The 18,530-nt window shown below is 48.2% G+C and overlaps 3 protein-coding genes and 1 non-coding gene across 4 annotated transcripts in view; 3 read left to right on the top strand and 1 right to left on the bottom strand.

Moving 5' to 3' along the window:
• The first annotated feature begins 548 nt into the window (after window positions 1-548).
• On the top strand, window positions 549-7,997 carry LOC135825095 (transcription elongation factor A protein 2-like). The gene is made up of 10 exons (XM_065337834.1): window positions 549-875; window positions 988-1,056; window positions 1,703-1,814; window positions 2,548-2,703; window positions 3,329-3,463; window positions 4,016-4,054; window positions 4,551-4,705; window positions 4,912-5,058; window positions 5,967-6,038; window positions 7,145-7,997. Exons 1-10 carry the CDS (start codon window positions 819-821, stop codon window positions 7,151-7,153), a joined length of 951 nt encoding a protein of 316 aa, XP_065193906.1. The 5' UTR covers window positions 549-818; the 3' UTR covers window positions 7,154-7,997.
• Window positions 7,998-10,413: 2,416 nt separating this feature from the next.
• Window positions 10,414-10,486, top strand: Trnak-cuu (transfer RNA lysine (anticodon CUU)). The gene has a single exon. It is a non-coding gene; the product is annotated as a tRNA-Lys (tRNA).
• Window positions 10,487-10,607: 121 nt separating this feature from the next.
• The window catches only part of LOC135825367 (methylmalonyl-CoA mutase, mitochondrial-like), a 19,720-nt gene continuing 11,797 nt past the window's right edge, over window positions 10,608-18,530 (top strand). The window contains exons 1-7 of the mRNA XM_065338102.1: window positions 10,608-10,922; window positions 13,152-13,277; window positions 14,399-14,530; window positions 15,393-15,499; window positions 15,879-15,957; window positions 16,883-16,987; window positions 17,566-17,700. Coding sequence (XP_065194174.1) covers window positions 10,869-10,922; window positions 13,152-13,277; window positions 14,399-14,530; window positions 15,393-15,499; window positions 15,879-15,957; window positions 16,883-16,987; window positions 17,566-17,700 — 738 coding nt within the window. The 5' untranslated portion in view covers window positions 10,608-10,868. The remainder of the gene's footprint in view (window positions 10,923-13,151; window positions 13,278-14,398; window positions 14,531-15,392; window positions 15,500-15,878; window positions 15,958-16,882; window positions 16,988-17,565; window positions 17,701-18,530) is intronic.
• Window positions 18,184-18,530, bottom strand: part of LOC135825027 (uncharacterized) — a gene marked incomplete at both ends in the record, with an annotated part of 615 nt that continues 268 nt past the window's right edge. The window contains one exon of the mRNA XM_065337764.1: window positions 18,184-18,530. This exon is cut by the window's right edge and continues 268 nt beyond it. Coding sequence (XP_065193836.1) covers window positions 18,184-18,530 — 347 coding nt within the window.

The raw sequence follows: 18,530 nt of genomic DNA, 5'->3' as shown, positions 1-18,530 counted from the left end.
TCGCGGTGCGACGTACTTCAAAATTTGTACAAATCTTAGACGACATCATTATGGTTTCCTTGGCTACCGCGACATACAGTCCATTCATAAAAAAATGGGTCCTGGCTCTGGCGAGCTCCCGTATTTGGCGATTTTTCGTGATTTCATCGTACACAGTGCAGTGCTGCGAACTTTGAAATTTGAAAAAGGGTCCAAAAAGGGTGCCTGAACTGGGGTTCGAACCGCAGAATGCACTGTTGCAGGCGGGGTCAAACGGCCTGGATTTTGATGGTTTTTCCCAATTCAGTGCTTTTGGGGCAAAACCTGGCCGAAATCCTATTCTTGCTATGGCTTGCTTTTTGGACAAAAAAACTTCAGAAACATAATTGGAAGAGGATTCCATATGGGATTGCAGAAAAAAATTCTAAAAAAACTCAACGTTTGACCCATTTATGGCCAAAAGCTAGAAGTTCATTTTTTTCTGAATGGACTGTAGTTACGTCATTTCTTTCTATTGTTTGGATTTTCACCTGGGCGGCTAAAATTTGCAGGTTCTTGTGCAAAAAGATCTGAACTCATTCATGTCAGCGGCATCGAGCTATTTTGCAGTCAAGTCAGTCTGTGGAAAGTCTTGCTTTCTCACTGGAGAGAGTCGTGTGTGCTAGAGCAGGGAGGACCAATCATAAACTGCTTCCAGTCTAGCGTAGGTGATACCCTGTTTGAACCCGGGGCGCGGCAGGCGTTGCCATCATACGAAACCAAGAAAAAACGTTCTGAGAACATTCTCTAAAAGTGTAGAAGTCAAGACGTGTGTGCACGTAAAGATTTGACTGTCCATCATGGATGTAATGAAAGTGAGCAAGCAGCTGGAGAAGATGATGACGGAGGACTCTCTGGTAAGGATAGTCCCACGTTGACCAACGGCTGGTTGTTCGCGTACATGTACCATGCATCGGAATCGGAGGCCAGGAATCTCTTTTGTGTTACGTTCGCTGCTTTCATTGTTAGGATGACGCTCAGGCCCTGGAGCTGCTGAAGGTTCTGCAGAGTCAGTCAATCTCTCTGGAGGATTTGGAGGTGAGACTGTGTGGACGTTTACGAATCTATCTTGGTATAGTTTGTCCAAACTGCATTGTAAGACCCGGGACTGAGGATGATCTCAGCCTGAAAGATCATGGCAAGCCTCAGCATTTCACGATACGTTCTAAATGTTCGAAGTGCATGTCAAACTCACATCCATGATGCACATCAATAAATCATGTTGGAACAACAGGCACGCGTGCACGCACAAACTCTCACACGCGCGCGCACACACACACACGTACACACACCCTTGGCATGAGCGCGCACACACGCGCACAGACCGCATCAAATGTAGGCGCATTCAGGCACGTACATGCATGTACAAACACATGTGCACACCGTAAAGTCAACATATTTTCATCTGCAGTGATATTCAGTGCTTTGAGCTGGTTACCCATGTCATGTTCAGGAATCAACCTTTGTGCAATTGGTGACCGCCAGTACTTCCAACAACTGCTATGCTTTGGTCCACATGACTTGTTTCTAGCTGCAGCTGCCACACATGTAGCAATGGCACATAATTATGTTGTTGCTACCTACTGGGTTAGCACACTGTGAACTGAGTTGTGAATTTGCAGTGTCCAAGGAAAGAGCATCATGTGCTCACCATTTCTCTTTGACTCCTGGGTTATTGGTGCAGAAAACGAGGATAGGAATGAGTGTGAACAAGATCCGCAAGCAGACGTCCAGCAGTGATGTGTCCACTCTGGCTAAGAAGCTCATCAAGGCGTGGAAGAAGATGCTGGATTCAGGTAAAGCAGTGGCGTGGACGCGTGGTGGTGCTCCTTGGCTTGTTTTGCGTGTGGTGTGTGTGTGTGTGTGTGCGTGTGTGTGTGTGTGTGTGTGTGTGTATGTGATAGCACATTGGTGTTGTAGAACTCAACAGCTTTCAGAGTCGGTGACTGCTGAAGTGCTGGTCACTTGTATACAGGCAACTTCGCTAATAACGATTGCAGATATAAGGACACTTCGCTAATAACAATTGCGGATATAAGGACACTTCGCTAATAACGATTGCGGATATAAGGACACTTCGCTAATAACGATTGCGGATATAAGGACACTTCGCTAATAACGATTGCGGATATAAGGACACTTCGCTAATAAGGACACTTTTCTAATGGCCCAACGAAAAACTTTTGCGACGACCCTTTAGTACACAGCGTGAGTCAGAGGCACCACTTATGGGAGGTAAGTACACAGCGTGAGCCAGCAGCGGCTTCACATGGCCTAGTGCATCACAGTGCAGGGGGTCCGCGACTTGGCCAACACATCTCACCTGATATGTTGTAATCGCAGCACCTATCTAACGTCCTCGTCATGATTATGTGTGCATTTGTGTGTGTGTGTGTGTGTGTGTGTGTGTGTGTGTGTGTGTGTGTGTGTGTGTGTGTGCGCGTATGTGTGTATGTGTGTGCGTATGTGTGTATGTGTGTGTGCGTATGTACATAATCTGTGTGTGTACGCGTGTTTTACTTGCTATAGCATCTAACAAAGGTAGCAAGGCAGGCAAGACCAGCTCTGCAGACCCTCCGGAGTCCAAGAGCAACTCAGACTCACCAGTAGCCATGGGAGACTCCCCCAACGTCCCACCCAAACAAGAGCCAGCGAGCCCTGCGGAAACAACAGCATCGGTGAAAAGTAAGGGTCGCTTTCGAATCCAGAAAAATCTGAACCAGTTAAAGCCATCATTCTGCCTCCTGGAGTCTGTACTGGAGTTGTATTGAGGGTGGTAGATGTGTGCCAGACAGAGTCGTGTTTCTTCCTAAGGAGCCGTCCTTGAATATCGAACTTTTTCCCCCAAACAAATGATTTTAGTTTGGACCCAACCCCTCCCTCCCTCCCCCTCAAAACGTAAACAAAATGTTGACATAAAACATGCAAAAGTCGCAAGTGTGTCACTGCTCCTATGGCCATGTACACAACCCCCTCCCACCCCATAACGAAATTATTCCGCTTTGTGAAAAAAAAACTTCGATATTTATGGATGACCCCTTACGTCTGTATGTATGATGCTACATGTATTTCCGTGTCGTAAATGAACACGATTCGCGTGATACTCGGTTAGACCTAGTTTTCCACGTCCGCAGGAACGCCGCCACCCTCAAGGATCAAGGCGCGGATGCAGCTCCTAAAGCGGTTTCCGTGTCATAGCTGTGTTTCATTCACCGCTCTGTACCTTGCGCTCTTCTGATGATGTTCCCTCCTCTTTGTAAAATAATGTTGTGTTTGTCCGGTATTTGTTTCGTGTTCGCTTCCCGTGCAGCGGAGTCGGCGTCGGCAGAATTCTCTGCACGCTCACAGTTCGTGCCGACCTTGCCCATGCCCAGCAACCCAGTACGATCCAAGTGCGTCGAGATGCTGTGTAGGGCCATGCAGAAGAACTCTGAGGATGCCGATGGTAAGTTGGCTGAATGTCACAAACCATTTATAGTACTCAGGCGCATAGCTCGCGTGGAGCACGGGGGCACCTGATTTTCACACGTAAACAAGAGAAGGCACGAAAGTTTACTTGTGAAAACCTTGTTGTTGAAGAGCCTGAGGTTTGTGCTACTATTGATCGGTATACCATTGACTTCATTGGTGCTGTTCTGAGCTTGCATCTAACCGCCTCGTAAGAAGCACCTCACCTCTTTCTGGCCCGAAATGTCTAAGAGGTATTTGTAACTTGGTTGCAACTGTCGTATGCCTGCAAGTGATATCATACAGTGATAGTTTAGCTGCTTTGTTTTGGTGTGGTACCGTACGTACTGATGTTTGCTATTGCCTGCTTACATGATTCAATGTCGAATCGCGATCCGAAGACCTTGACTTCTGATGTCACGGTAATGCCAGCCGAAAGCCAGTCGATTCAAGAGCGTCCGCGCATTGAACACCCTCAGCGAGAGGAAAATTCTTCAAATTGTAGTGTGACTTGCGTATCTGTTTTGTTTGTTTTGCTTCCTGCCTTTAGAGGACCACTGCCAGCGCACTGCTCTGTCGATCGAAGAAGATATCCTCTTGTCATGTGCTTGGGGTGTGTGTGCGTGCGTGCGTGTGTGTGCGTGTGTGTGTGTGTGTGTGTGTCTTGTGCACGTACTGGCATGCATCCGGTTGGTTGTGGATGTGGGTAGGTTTGTTTGTTTGTTTGGAGTGGGGTGTTGTTGCTCCGCAGGGTTCTAGCCAGTTCAAAATAGTACTGTAATGGTGGCCCCATTTTTTCCATTTTCCCAAATTGACTATCGACTGCATTTTCATTGAATGGCATGAAAAACACAACAATCAACAAATAATTAGGGAGCACTCAATCAGAGAAGGCGGGCACTGCGCCTCCTTCGGCTGGACCTCTTGTCCAGTGTACGGGGGGGGGGGGGGGGGACCTTTCCCGCCCAGCGGCTACATTCGGTTTAGGCTGAGACGATAGTGATTGATATTGAGCATTACGACTAGTATGCCGTGCCTATGTAATGGAAAGAGTGCTTGCCTTGACTTCTCCGTCCTCTGCTTACCTATCTGCTCGGAGATGCCTCAGCTGGACAGTAAGTATCGCAATCGTGTTCGCAGTCGCGTGGCCAATCTGCAAGACACGAAGAACCCGAGCCTGTGCGCTAACGTTATGTCTGGTGCCATCTCGCCGGAGAAGCTTGCCAAGATGACGGCAGAGGTAGGTTCCCTATATAGACCTCTCGCTACGGTACTGTCGGTCGCCGAAGAACTGGGGGAGTCGGCCTCCTAGCCTAGACCGTTCTTATTTTAATGTATTGCAGTCTCTGCACAGCTGAGTCACCGTGTGTACATTGGTATGCTGTGCTTGGTGAAATTCTAGCCTGGTCGTTCTTCCTACAATGTATGCCCGTTTTGTCTGCGTAGGAAATGGCCAGTGACAAGATGAAGGAGCTACGCCAGCACTTCACCAAGGAAGGCGTGCGCGATGCTCAGATGAGCGTGAACAGCGGCACCACCACCGATCTGCTCAAGTGCAGCAAGTGCAAGCAACGCAAGTGTACTTACAACCAGGTTAGCTACAGCAGCAGCGAAAGCGTGCCCTGCTGCCTTGCTGCTGCTGCTGCTCGCGCCGCATACTGTCTCCGCACTCCCCATGCAGACGGGATTTGTGTGTAGGATGCAGGGCCATACGCTGCCAGATATCCTGTGACTTTCATCGTGGACTTGATGGTGCTGATTGACTGATCATAATGCCTGTTGCTTATGACAGAACGCTTGCCGTGGACTGTGGAGTATTGTAGTATTGTGTGGTGGTGTTGCGAGGGTTTGGAATTGCCAACACTCCAATCCTTCTGCGCAAAAAGAGTGGTGGATGTATCATAAAACAAACAGTACCTCCTAAGACCATCAAGCTTGTTGAGACCTTCGCAACCACGGACGCATGTGTAGCATACGCAGACACACATGCACACACATTCCCCGTTACCCGTTGCTTTCATTGTTAGTACATGTATGTTGTACCTATCATTAGAGAGGTTCCGCATAACGTAATCGCGTTAGTAAAAAAACGTAGTCTATCTACGGAAAGTCTTACGTAAACTGCATGCGCATCTGTGTTCCGCCATACGAAGTTTTCAAATCACGTAGCTGCCCTTGGCAACTCCGAACGCGGCAGTGTACGACCAGATCGACCTGGGGAGAGAGTCATAAATTTGTACCCCAATCCACTTACGGACCAGCTACGTTATCAGAGCCCTATCTATGTACTCTACGTAGACAACTTTCCGTAAGTGGAGTGCAAACTCGCGAATTCACGGGTTTTTCCCGCCCACTAGCGTAAAGTTGCTCAACTTTACGTAGTGCGGAACCTCTCTATTGAGTGCTCGCCAGTACGATATGTACAATGGAGTGCTCGCCAGTACGATATGTACAATGCACTTCACACTGTACTGGCCTCTGTGTTTTCTTCTGTGCTATAGCTTCAGACAAGAAGCTCTGATGAACCGATGACAACATTCGTCTTCTGTCAGCATTGCGGCCATAGATGGAAGGTGAGGGTTTCAATGCTCCATCTTCACATAATTATGATGAGGGTTCCTTTTAGGCTTAATGCTTAACTCACACATCCTGCCAGTGAGGTCATAGTAATACTGTAAAACATGGTTTAACCCTTTGGAGGTGATCGTTCGAATTCGAACGATGCCAATGTCATGTGTGCAAGTGCACTCAACGAGTCACAACTAAGTCAAATCTCAACCGAATTCAACAATCGAAATACCTACGAGGTAGCAGAGAATCTAAGCTGTCGGCTCGAAAAACTCCGGGGTCGATACAAGCTAGTATAACAGAGCGGCAAGTGCTCGAACGTTCGCTCGATTTCTCATGCGTCAGCGAAGTGCAAATTTCGTTCAAAAGTGGGATTTTCCCTCTTCCTGCCCACGCAGCGTGTGACATCACTCCCTGCGCTTTTTGTCACGGCTTTTGTGAGTCTGTTAGAAAAAATTTGAATGATTTTGAGCTAGCACGAGTGAAATGGCGAGACAAGGACTATTCCCGGTTTGGATTTGGTATTCAGCTGGCGTTCCTGGCATTCAGTAGCAGACAGCAATCGCTCTCCTGAATGAGTTTGGGCTCGCTGTTATCCTCGTTCCAAGAGCTTTCCAACGAGCCCAAGATCGTCAAAATCGGTGTAGTAGAACCAGCGTTATGATGGAAATTGGAACGAATATACTTGCAATTGCGGCTATCTCCCGACGTCGTGTGATCAGTGCATTTCCAAAGGGTTAAGCGACCACCCCACGGTGCAAGCAAAAGAGGTCGTTAAAGCCAGACGGTCTTTAGACCCAGGTCCCGCAGTGTCTGTGCAGAACTGTCCGTGCATGGAAGAACGGTCGGTAAGAGCAGGTGGTCGCTAAACCCAGAGGTCGCTTACACCGGGTTTTACTGTAGTAATAATTCTAACCCAAGCCAGTCCAGCTCAAGCTGGAAAGATCTGAGCCAGTCTTGCTGCCTTTTTGGTTTTGAAAATTCTGTTTTGCCTGGAATAGAACTTTTTTTTAACTGAGTCCCGTCCTGCCAATTATATGTCCTACCTGGCCTGGTTACCATGTTATTATGTGTTTTCTGTGTGTCTCCTTGTCATCTGTTCTTCCTGCAGTTTTGCTAAGTCGTTGGCACTTGCGTTCTCGCCCGTGTCGAAGAGTTTGTCCCGGCGACACCATACTCAGCAGACAGCTGTTGAATGACTGAATGGTTGAAACACTGCTGCAGCTGGCTAGGTAGCTAGTTGTCCACGAGCCTTGCCTTCCTCTCCAGCTTTCGCTGCTGCTGCTGCTGGTCTTGTACGCCTGTTGGTTTTGTGAAGACCTGCTACATGTGTATACGTATAGGTATGTAAGTATGTACGTGTTTGTGCGTGTGTAGATGTTACGCTGTGGGTGTTTCTGTAGTTCAGCACGACAGCTGGAATAATTATCCTTTTTTTAACGTTGTTCGTTTTGTACCTCGATTGATGACCCTATACTTGTATCAGTTCACTGCCCCCCCCCCCCCCCCCCCCCCGTCTAGTATTTCAGAAACTCTGACAGAGCACACACTGAATGACGTGTCAAAGCCTGCCTGTCAGTGTCTTTATCTCCCCCCGCGTAGTTGCACAAGTGGCAAGTAGCTCCCTGCGTGCTTTTCTTTCGCTGGACTGCACCACGTAGTCATGGAAAGTCTGCTACGACAGTGACAGTGATGCATGTGTGTACGCGTATCTGCTTGTTCATCCCTCTTGCTTTGTCGATCGTTGTGCTTTTATAAAATGCTGGTATTTGTAATGTAATGTAGTTGCTTTTGTCTGCTTCTCCCCATCGCTGTTGCCGCTGTTTCCCCGCATGCCGGTATGGCGCACCCCGTGCTGCGTACGTACCCTGTGTGCCCCGGTGTATCTTTGAGACCTACTTATTGCATTGTACAGTTTAGTGACTACCGTGTTGGATACAATCGTAATAACTGTGTGGCTTGAACTACACCTGCGTGCATGTGTGTGGGGGGGGGGGGGGAGAGTAGTGTCATAGAAGTGCATACAGAATCCTGTACACAGACGCCTGGGTAGCTGCAGAGTCGGCAACTTGCATTGGTGATGTAGCCCACCATGCGAAGTTCATGTTCTAATGAACCAACTAAATGCTGCTTGTTAGGACGACTCCCTGATGGTGCTTGTCAGGACGACTCCCTGATCGTGCTTGTGACCTAGACCATTATTATTATTATTGTGAGCTGCGCATGGCCAAAGAAAACAGAAAATTAATGTGCATGTTTAATGGTGCGACGTCGCGCTCGGCCCTAGAACAGCGCAGATGTGTGCCGTGCATGTGGTCCCGTAGCCGTTTGTTACAGTACGTGTAGTAGCAAGAGTACAGTCGTACTCCCTAGTATGTACTCTTGCATGCAGTGCAGCTGCCGTGGTCCACCTGCACTGCATGAGACCCAGATGCATTTGGCCATGGCATCACTGCATGTAACATTACATGTGCATGCATGTATACTGTAACTCCAATAATTCACCCCCACACAGAATGTCTAACTCTTCTAGCAATGAATCTTCTAGTACTCCTTCCACGAACAGTCCCTGAAAAACGTCCGTTTTGAGTCTTGAACTTGCGTAAAATGTGATCATCGCCATCATCTATGATCACGAAATGTTGGTGCCATCATTTAAAAAAGTTGAAAAGGAATTTTGGAGGAAAGGATGACCACTAATAGTACAATAAAACCACCACCCCACGCTGCAAGCAAACGCGGTCGTTAAAGCCAGGTGGTCTTTAGAACCAGGTCCCACAGTGCCGTCTGTGTAGAAATGGCTGTGCATGGAAAAACGGTCGTTAATTTAAGAGCAGGTGATCGCTAAAACGAGAGGTCCTTTACACCAGGTTTGACTGTACATACATGTACTGTGCTAGGCCTTGGCGGATTCTGCTCGAAAAGGTGGCAGATTCTGCTCGAAAAGCAGTGAAATTGGCAGAACCATACAAACCGTATGGCGGGCAATTCCTCGAATTCTGCTCCGTTTCTTTATCCACATACCAAACATGCATGAAACGTACCAGAAAAAGTATCGAATTCTGCCAATTTTTCTGCCGGCATTATCCGCCAAGGCCTATACTGTGCTATCTGTGCATACGTCACCTGCAGCATGTGACTGGATACAGTGCTGCTCAATGAAATCCAATACGGGCACGAGTCAAGTTTGTGCCCTGCACGTACCAGCTCACACCCCAGTGTTCGCAGCTCCGGCTACCAGGTGTATTTTTCTGTCCTAGCTAGAACACTGCACACTCCTTTCCGTCTTTCCAATGTTTGTGCCATCATCGCGGGGGCTTCTGTTCCTAGTACTCAGTCTTACGCAGCTGCTATACATGTGTATTTTATCTACAGTCCAGACTTCTGCTCAATGAAATCCAGTCCCATCACTCAAGTTTGCGCCTTGCACCATTTCGCAGCGCAGTGTTCGCAGGTCTAGGGCTGCACAACACACGGCGCGTACTTGAGTGACGCGACTGGATTTCATTGAGGAGCACTGTACATGTACATGACTGTGTGACATGTACTACGATTTGTGTACATGACTGTTGGTCGTCCTTCACATGGGTACATACCACCAGAGAGTCGTAAAATACCTACGACTTTTACGACTCCCTCTGGTACATACAATAATTGGTGCAAGACTTTGGATGACATTTTTTCAAGAGTCCATCATAATCGGGGCGGAGATAGAGAACTTGTGGCCTGGCAAATGCCACATGCAGGCGCGTAGCACCGCCATTGGCGGTGGTCCGGCCGGGGGGGGGGGGGGGGGGTTCGGGGGATCTGCCCCCGTAATTTTTTTGGAAATTAGGGTGTCATGCTCACGCATGAAACTTAAAGTAGCAGCAAACAAGCCTTGATTGTCCTTGTTGTTCTGTTGTGTATTACGCTCTGCCTTTGTGGTGTTGAGCACTGTCAGCACTCTGGGTACATCCTTCGGTGAAATTAGGGTGCAAAATCCTGCATTCTGGGCACTTTTGGCATTGTTTTACTATGGTGGTCGTGGTCGGGCGAAAAAGTGGTCCGGCCGGAGCGGCTGCTACGCCCCTGACATGACAATACAAACTTTGCAAGGGTAACATGGACGTGGCAAATGGGATTTCGGCCTTTGGTCTCTGGCTGGTGGATCTACCCCAGGTAGTTGTATCCAAACGTTTCGGTGACGACTCTCTAATCTAGCCTTCCTCTCCTCCCCCCCCCCCCCCCCCCCCCCGCTGAATGTTCAGGAGCTGCAGTGAATAGTAAAATACCGGAATTTTACTACTCCTCAGCGAATGACTATGTCACAGTATGTGCATGATACCAAAAGAAGTGACTGTCCTTGAAATCTCTAGTCAAACTTTACGTTTTCAAGCAGCCCGGCTAGCTCAGTCGGTAGAGCATGAGACTCTTAATCTCAGGGTCGTGGGTTCGAGCCCCACGTTGGGCGCTGATTTTTTTCTTCTTTTTCCGGTCTCCGACCAACGCACATGTATAATTATTATGTATGAGAATGAGCGAGCTTATGCGCACTCGAATCCGGATCGAACTTTTTTTCTCCTGCATGACTCTCAACTTCCCTTCGACATGACAGGATCGCTGAGACTGTGAAGTCAATACCTGAGAAAAATAAAGTCTACATGTTGTGGCTTCATTGAGCTGTTGCCAGAGAGCCTCCACTCAATCTCTCTGCTTGCTTTCACCCACCAAGCCGTTTGTTCGAGATAGCTGACGTTTCATGTTCAGTGAAGACTTGTTGAGAATTTTGCAATTCATTCATTTTGACCCCAGTAAATATCATTTTCAGTTTGTGGACAGTGCCTTACCTGGCCATGCTGAGGTCGTGGAGGGTCGTGCGTGCTGCATCACGCTCCGGCTTGTTGCAAGTAAGAACGACAGCTTTGCTAGACCTCACTGCATATCACCAACTCAAAGAGCATTGCTAAATTTGGGCTGCAGTGTTTGAAACAGGGATTTCGCTGCATATTCACTCTCCTACATACTAGTACTGTGCCGTGGACAGGTTCTAGTCATAACTCAATCAATGAACACCAGCACGCCCAGCTTGTACTCACGGACCCGCAAATGGCCTCTCCCTGTTCTTATTGGCTGATAGTCAATCATCAAAATTGTAGATTTCTGTTATTTGACATTACACTTGTGTGCAGCCAAGTGCACAGAGCTAGAGCCCTTTCTAAGGCCGAACTGAACTAGATTTTTCCATAATATTGCACTGGAAATTAAAACGACTGTCGCTTTGGGAGAAGCCTTGTCGCTTCGCTAAGTGTGGCCAGCTGTGTTTTTAGCGCCAGCTTCTGGCGCTGATTTCTGAATTCACGCCGAGAGAACACTGGTACTTCTGCTCGTGCCTCATGCTGTCTCCGCACTGTTCATGCAGACTGGGTTGCGAGCAGGATGTAGGACCACACACACACACACACACTGGCAGATGTCCTGTGACTTTTGACACCAAGTAGGCTGATTGCAGTCCAGCTGCTGCTGAATTGCTGATCTGAGGATGAATCACACCCCCCCCCCCCCCCCGAATTTTTTCCACGCGAAACACGGAGGCCAAGGAACGGCGCAACCTGCAATCGAGTATGACTTTCTTGTCAAGTAAAATCACAGAGATATGAAGATGGGGTTGGGACATGTGCTTGGGGAAGTAAAATAATAATTTTGTGGCTGATCTGATCTCATGTGGGGTCTGAGGTAACTTAAGCAATATAATTATATTCAATTCACAAGAGAAAGTGTGGCAGTTGGGCTTCATGTTAGCCTTAGAGGATGGCCAAGACTTGCAGACGCTACAGTGCAGCCGTTTCTTATTGATTAGGCGTTTTCAGTCAGAGTGAAGTTATGCAAGATTCCCAACATGATTATGAAGAAATTCCCTCAACGATCCCTCCTGAATGGCACACTCTTACTGTCTGTGGAGCTTTTTTTCTCCCCCAGTGTGCAGTCCACACTCTACAGTCATAACTCTATGGCCACTTGGGGGCAGGGAAAGTCCCTATCTCGTCTAACACCAGTGCACTGAACTTGTTGCCCTGGTAACGGGTAGACACAGCATATTAGGGAGGTTTCGCTCTACGTAATTACAGTAAAACCTGTCTAAAACGACCGCTCAAGGGACCTTCTAAACCCGGTCTCTTTTACCAGGTGGTCTCCTTATCCAGGGTCATTTGACTGGAAATAGCATCCCTTGGTGCTGGTTTCAGTGGTCTTCTAGGACAGGTGGTCGCTTTATTCGAGTGGTCGCCTTGACAGGTTTTACTATGCGTATGAAAATAACGTGGGAACTGCACGTAATTTTCATACATAAAAATCAGCGCTGTTGAGTTTCGCTCTACGTGATCATTTTTCCACGACTGCTAAGCATGCCTTGTTGCTTTGGAGACGCGTTGGCTGCATGCGCCCACCACATGCATCACGAACCGAAACCGCGTTTCCATTTTGTTTTCCACGTGGTGTGTACCTTGTGTGTCGTGCGGCTTGAACGTTGCCATGGAGAAATCCGGAAAATGCGAAAAATATTTCTAAAAGTCCTACGCGATGCGGAGGACCCAACGTAGGAAACAGCTTTCCTATGGAAATCCGTGGAGAGATTTACGTATGAAAGTTGCCCTCGCTCCCTGGATTACGTAGAACGAAACCTCCCTATTATGGGAGAGTGTACTCTTTGTGCTGGTGCTTGCTCAAGTGTGTGTGTGTGGGGGGGGGGGGGGGGATGGTGTGTTTGTCTGTGTGGGGTGTGTGTGTGTATCTGTCTGTCTGTCTGTCTATCTGCCTGCACATGTGTGTGTGTGGGGGGGGGGGGGGGGTAATTATTAATACTAATACTAAAATTAATGTGTCTGTCTCTAGTAAACATATTTCACAATGAAACTTAAAGTTACAGCTAACATTAACACAGCCTTTCGCCTCTGTTGTGTGTGTATACTGCTCTGCACATTCGTGCATTGAGCACTCTACCTCGAGCTGCCTAGACCGGCCTTGTTTGTTATTTCACAATCATGTTTTGTAACAAATACTAACACTCCATTTGTTGTGTAGTCGCTTATTGTGTCATCTGTCAATGCTTGCGCTTCTATGTTGGTTTTGGTTTGGTGCAGAATACTTGTCAAGTAACACGCAGTGCTTCGTCCACCACCACCTCACAAGATCGCTGGAATGAGCTGGCCAAGAAGGAGCTGCGTGGCAAGGACCTGCGCGACACCTTGCACTGGAAGTCGCCCGAGGTGAGGAACACACGCACTCGCACGCACACACGCTCGCACACACACTAACACACACTCGCACGCACACATACACACACACACACACACACACACACACACACACACACGTACACATTTTTAGGTTCACTAGTGATGCCCAGCCTACACATTTCCCTGTCTGTTTTCAGTTTGTTCTGCGCGAAACATTGCGCTGGAAGTGAGGTACATACACGCTTACACACACACACACACACACACACACACACACACACACACACACACACACACACACACACACACACACACCTTTGACCTTTGACCTTCACTTTTTGACGCCCATCGCCAGAGGCGATGATAGCAATGCTACGGCAGAAGCCATAGCAACTTGTGCTGGGATTGCACCATTCAACAGCTTGCAAGGCTATAGAATTGACCGTCACTATTCAGCCTGGTCTACACCATACAGCTATTTGAAGTGACCTTTTCTGGCCAGTGAATCCCTATTTTTGGTCTTTTTCTTTTTTTCTTTTTTTCCCGCACACACATCACACCACATACTCCGGCATGCACTGGCTGTTGGTAACCACCCAGGAGAATGAAAGAAAAGTCAGGAAGAGTCTGAGAAAGAGAAGAAAGACGTGTGTGACCATAATCGTCGGGAATCGAACCCGCAACCTATCGATTGGAAATCGCTGCACATACCACTGCACCATATGGGACACACACACACACACACACACACACTCACACGCATGTAATTCCAGGGTCCAGAATTCCAGACTGCTTTGAGTGCTCAATAGCTATGTGCATTGAGTAAGTACCCTGTAAGCAGTAGTAGTGTTCGACACAATAACAGGCTTTCTATAATCAGAACATGTGGTAGGTATTTGAAATTGCCAAGGCATGTGCCCTAGTGGCTCATGTATGTGTGTATGTAGGGGGGGGGGGGGGGGGGACTTGAGAAGATTTATACTTTGTTTTGCCTTTTTGCACGGTGCCTGTCATCTGTTCTTCCTCTATGTATGTCCGGTTTTTTCGTTTGTTTGCCTGTTTGTTCGTCTGTCTGTTTGCTTGTGTGTCTGTTGGTTCATCCGTCCGTCTGTTTTTTCCGTCCCTCCGTCTGTCCGTCCATCTCTGTTCAGGGTGTGACGTTCAGGCCAGTGTACACGAAGAATGACGTTCCCGACAGCCAGGACGAAATACCTGGGGAATACCCTTACACGCGCGGCCCCTATGCCACCATGTACACTCAGCGACCATGGACAATCAGACAGGTAAACTACTACTACAGTACTAGTAGTAGCTGCGGACCCTCGCTATGCCTGCTCTTTACCTGGGTCATCGGTCATGTGATCAGTCACGTGATCAGTCATGTGATCAGTCATGTGATCAGTCACGTGATCACGCACACACGCTAGGCCTAGCCCAAATTTGCTCGGGGCGCTTCGATATTTTGCCGGCAAATTTTGCCCTAGCACTTTCCATATTTTGCTTGGCATTGCCTTTCGTTTCCGATAATTTGCTCCATTTTGCTCCTGCTTTGTGGCAAAAATGGCTTCGAATGAACCGTCTACTTTGGTAAAAGTGGATGGTGACTCTAATGAGGAAAGCAAAACTTATAATGGTGTCAGTATTCCGGATTTTGTAGCATGATTTCAAATTTATGTACCCTTGACAACCTGCACGAGCTACTTCAGCACTACGTTGGCCCAATGAAACCAAAGAAATTTGAATAAAATCGCCAAAACACACCCGGATCCTCTGTAAATTCGATATTTTGCTCGGAACTTGCCAGCAATTTCTTTTCGTGGGAAATTTCGATATTTTGCTGGAAGAATTGCCGGCAAATTTGGGCTAGGCCTAACACACGCACCCACTCATTAACCAGGCCAATGACCTGATGATGCCCAATGGGCGAAATATCGGTAGTTTGTTCATTTTGTGCAGCTGAAGGCCTATTCGGGAATGTTGTTTACAAGTACGTGGGAGGTCTATTTGAGGTGTAAGCTAGGAACCAGTGGCACGTCTGCTAGCTTGTGTTTATGCACATGTATGTGTGCGGGTGTGCATGCGCACGCGCGTGCGTGTTTGTGTGTGTGTGCGTGTGTGTGTGCGTATGTCCATACATGTGCATAGTATGCTGGCTTCAGCACAGTGGAAGAGAGCAACAAGTTTTATCGCAAGAATCTTGCAGCCGGTCAGCAAGGTTTGAGTGTAGCCTTTGATCTGGCCACGCATCGAGGGTAAGTCTTTATAGCGGTGTGCTGCTGCTGCTAGTGCTATTGTTGTTGGTGGTGTTGATGCTGCTGCTGCTGCCGTTACTGCTGCTGCCGTTACTGCTGCTGCCTTGGTCTGCCTTGGTCTGCTTGGTCTGCTACACTGTATTAAATGCTAGCCAGTCTTGCTGTTGTCTTTGCCGCTGTGTTCGGCGTCATATCTGTATACAGGCCAGGGGGAGTACGATGGAGAATGGCGTCAGGCTAGTGCCAGGGACCAGTTTTTTAAGTAAAGCATGCACAGGCCTGCACTGGTGTGACTTTGACACAGGGGAAATACCCTGTTTGCACTCTTCTCAACTGTATCATCCTGTTTTGTTTGTTCATTTTTATGTTCCTACTTCAGATATGATTCTGACAATCCGCGTGTCCTGGGTGATGTTGGTATGGCTGGTGTGGCTATTGATACTGTGGAAGACATGAAGGTACATGACAAACTTGTACTGCCAGTGCTGTGATGATAGGCTTGCAGGACTGGTTTTAAATTTTTTTTGATTGGTCCTGCCATACCCTAGTCTTCATATAGTTTGTGTATGATATGGAGGGTATACACATGACTTTCATACAGTTTGTGTATGATATGGAGGGTATACACATGACTTTCATACAGTTTGTGTATGATATGGAGGGTATACACATGACTTTCATACAGTTTGTGTATGATATGGAGGGTACTAGTATACACATGACCTCCTCAGCAGTAAACACACGTTGGTGGCCAAAAGGTTGGTCCGGCCATGGCCTGACCAACCGGACCGGTTCCGCCGGGCCTGTCTTGTCATAACTACAGTGTTGTTCAGTGATATCAGTGGCGGATCCAGGAGGCATTCCAGGGGTTCCGCAGAACCCCCTAAATTTCATAAATGTACTACTGGCAACCAGATGCGTGTCCATGTACTAGCACATGTATCAGCTACTCAGTATTCAGTTTTGACTATATTGGAACCCCCCCTGTAGAGATCGCTGGATCCGCCGCTGCTGATAATTGATATCCTATCTCATGATGACATGTTGACGGAATCGGTGCACAGCACCCATGCGCAGCCCAGTGTTTGCAGGTCTGGGACTGCACAGTGCCCTGCACCAGTGCACAGCCCAATGTTTGCAGGTCTGGGGCTGCCCAGCGCTCGGTGCGTACTTGTTGACTCGCGTGATTGGATTCCGTTGAGCAGCACTACAGTTTGTTTCTTGTGCCAATGTATGCCTTTGCTCGATCTTTTCCTGTGTGTGCGTGTGTGCATGCGTGTCTGTGCATCTACCTACCTCCAAGTATTTATTTGTATGCTTTGGTATGTGTGTGTGTGTGTGTGTCTGCACGCTTTTTTTAAAATATGTCTGTGCGTCCCGTAGGTCCTGTTTGATGGCATTCCACTTGACAAGATCTCCGTATCCATGACGATGAACGGTGCAGTCCTGCCTATTCTGGCAATGTTTATTGTGGCTGGGGAGGAGCAGGTACGCGCGAAAACCTCTTCTTATTTTTCTTGTTTTCTGGGCTTGCCTTTGTATTGCATTTTCATCCATTGCGTTTCTTTTGCCCGAAAAAGAGCTTTGATCCACGTTTCAAAAGAAAGAAAAACAATTCTATGGCATAGGACATGACATTGTACTGAATCGAAAATTCACTGGTTGGTGGTGAAGGAATGTTGCTGCGTATGCGGTCGTGTCTTCCCCCGCCCTGGAGATTTCAAGAGACATTCCCGCTTCTGCTCTGTCTGACACCGCTAGCATCTTGATTGTGGATGGGTGTTCAAGGTCAAGTTCAAGGTGTATGTGTGTGTGCATGTGTGTGTGTGTGTGTGTGTGTGTGTGTGTGCGCGCGCGTGCTTGTGTGCGTGCGTGTGTGTGGGGGTCTGGGTGTGTGTGGGTCTGGGTGTGTGAGTGTGTGTGTGTGCGCGCGTGCGTGTGTACGTGTGTGGGTGTGCGGGTGCGTGTGTGTGCGTGTGTGTCTGCACGCGCGTATGTGCGTGTGTGTCTGCGCGCGCGTATGTGCGTGTGCGCATGTGCCTGCACGTCTTTCTGTTTGAATTCAGGGTGTGGATCCGTCCAAGTTATCCGGTACGATCCAGAACGACATCCTTAAAGAGTTCATGGTCCGCAATACCTACATCTATCCACCGGAACCGTCAATGAGAATCATCGCTGACATATTTGCACATGTATCCAAGGTTAGACGTTTAAAAATATTGTAGCAAGAAGGAGCCACGGGTGTGTGTGCTTGTGATCCCCGGTTGTCTAATGGGCAGGGCACTGTCCCAGAAAGACAGGGTTGCTAGGTTTGAATCCCGCTCGTGGATCAACGTTATTATCGAGTTTTCTCTCCAGCCGGTCTACAACTGCACAATTCTGTCAGTTGTTTGAAAGATGCAGAACATTGCAGTACGATAGTCTGATGACACTGCCTTGTGTTCCTATGCCCTTTCATGGGTCACATGTAGAAATGTACACTGGAACATGCATACATGTAGGCATGCACCCAAGTACACTCATAGAATAACATGGCAGTGTTGTACAGATGTGCCAGTACCTGCTCTCTCTTCTTCTGTACATGTTTACTTCTCTATCATCTCCTTGCTGCTGCTGCTGCTGCTGCTGCTGCTGCGGCTGCTGCTGCTGCTGCTGATGCTGATGATGATGATGAGGCTGCTGCTGCTGTCGCTGTTGCTGTCGCTGCTGCTGCTGTTACTGATGCTGTCGCTACTGCTGTTGCTGCTGCTGTTGTTACTGCTGTCGCTGTTGCTGCTGCTGCTGTTGCTGATGCTGTCGTTACTGTTGCTGCTGCTGCTGCTGTCGCTGCTGTTGCTGTTGCTGCTGCTGCTGTCGCTGCTGCTGCTGTCGCTGCTGCTGCTGTCGCTGCTGCTGCTGTCGCTGCTGCTGCTGGTGTCGCTGCTGCTGGTGTCGCTGCTGCTGGTGTCGCTGCTGCTGATGCTGCTGCTGATGCTGCTGCTGTTGCTGCTGTGGCTGCTGCTGCTGCTGATGCTGTCGCTACTGTTGCTGC

Source organism: Sycon ciliatum, chromosome 9 (assembly GCF_964019385.1).
Source record: "Sycon ciliatum chromosome 9, ocSycCili1.1, whole genome shotgun sequence".
Lineage (NCBI taxonomy): Eukaryota > Metazoa > Porifera > Calcarea > Leucosolenida > Sycettidae > Sycon > Sycon ciliatum.
The sequence above is the reverse complement of the archived record's forward strand: the minus strand, read 5'-3'. Positions and strand labels throughout refer to the sequence as shown.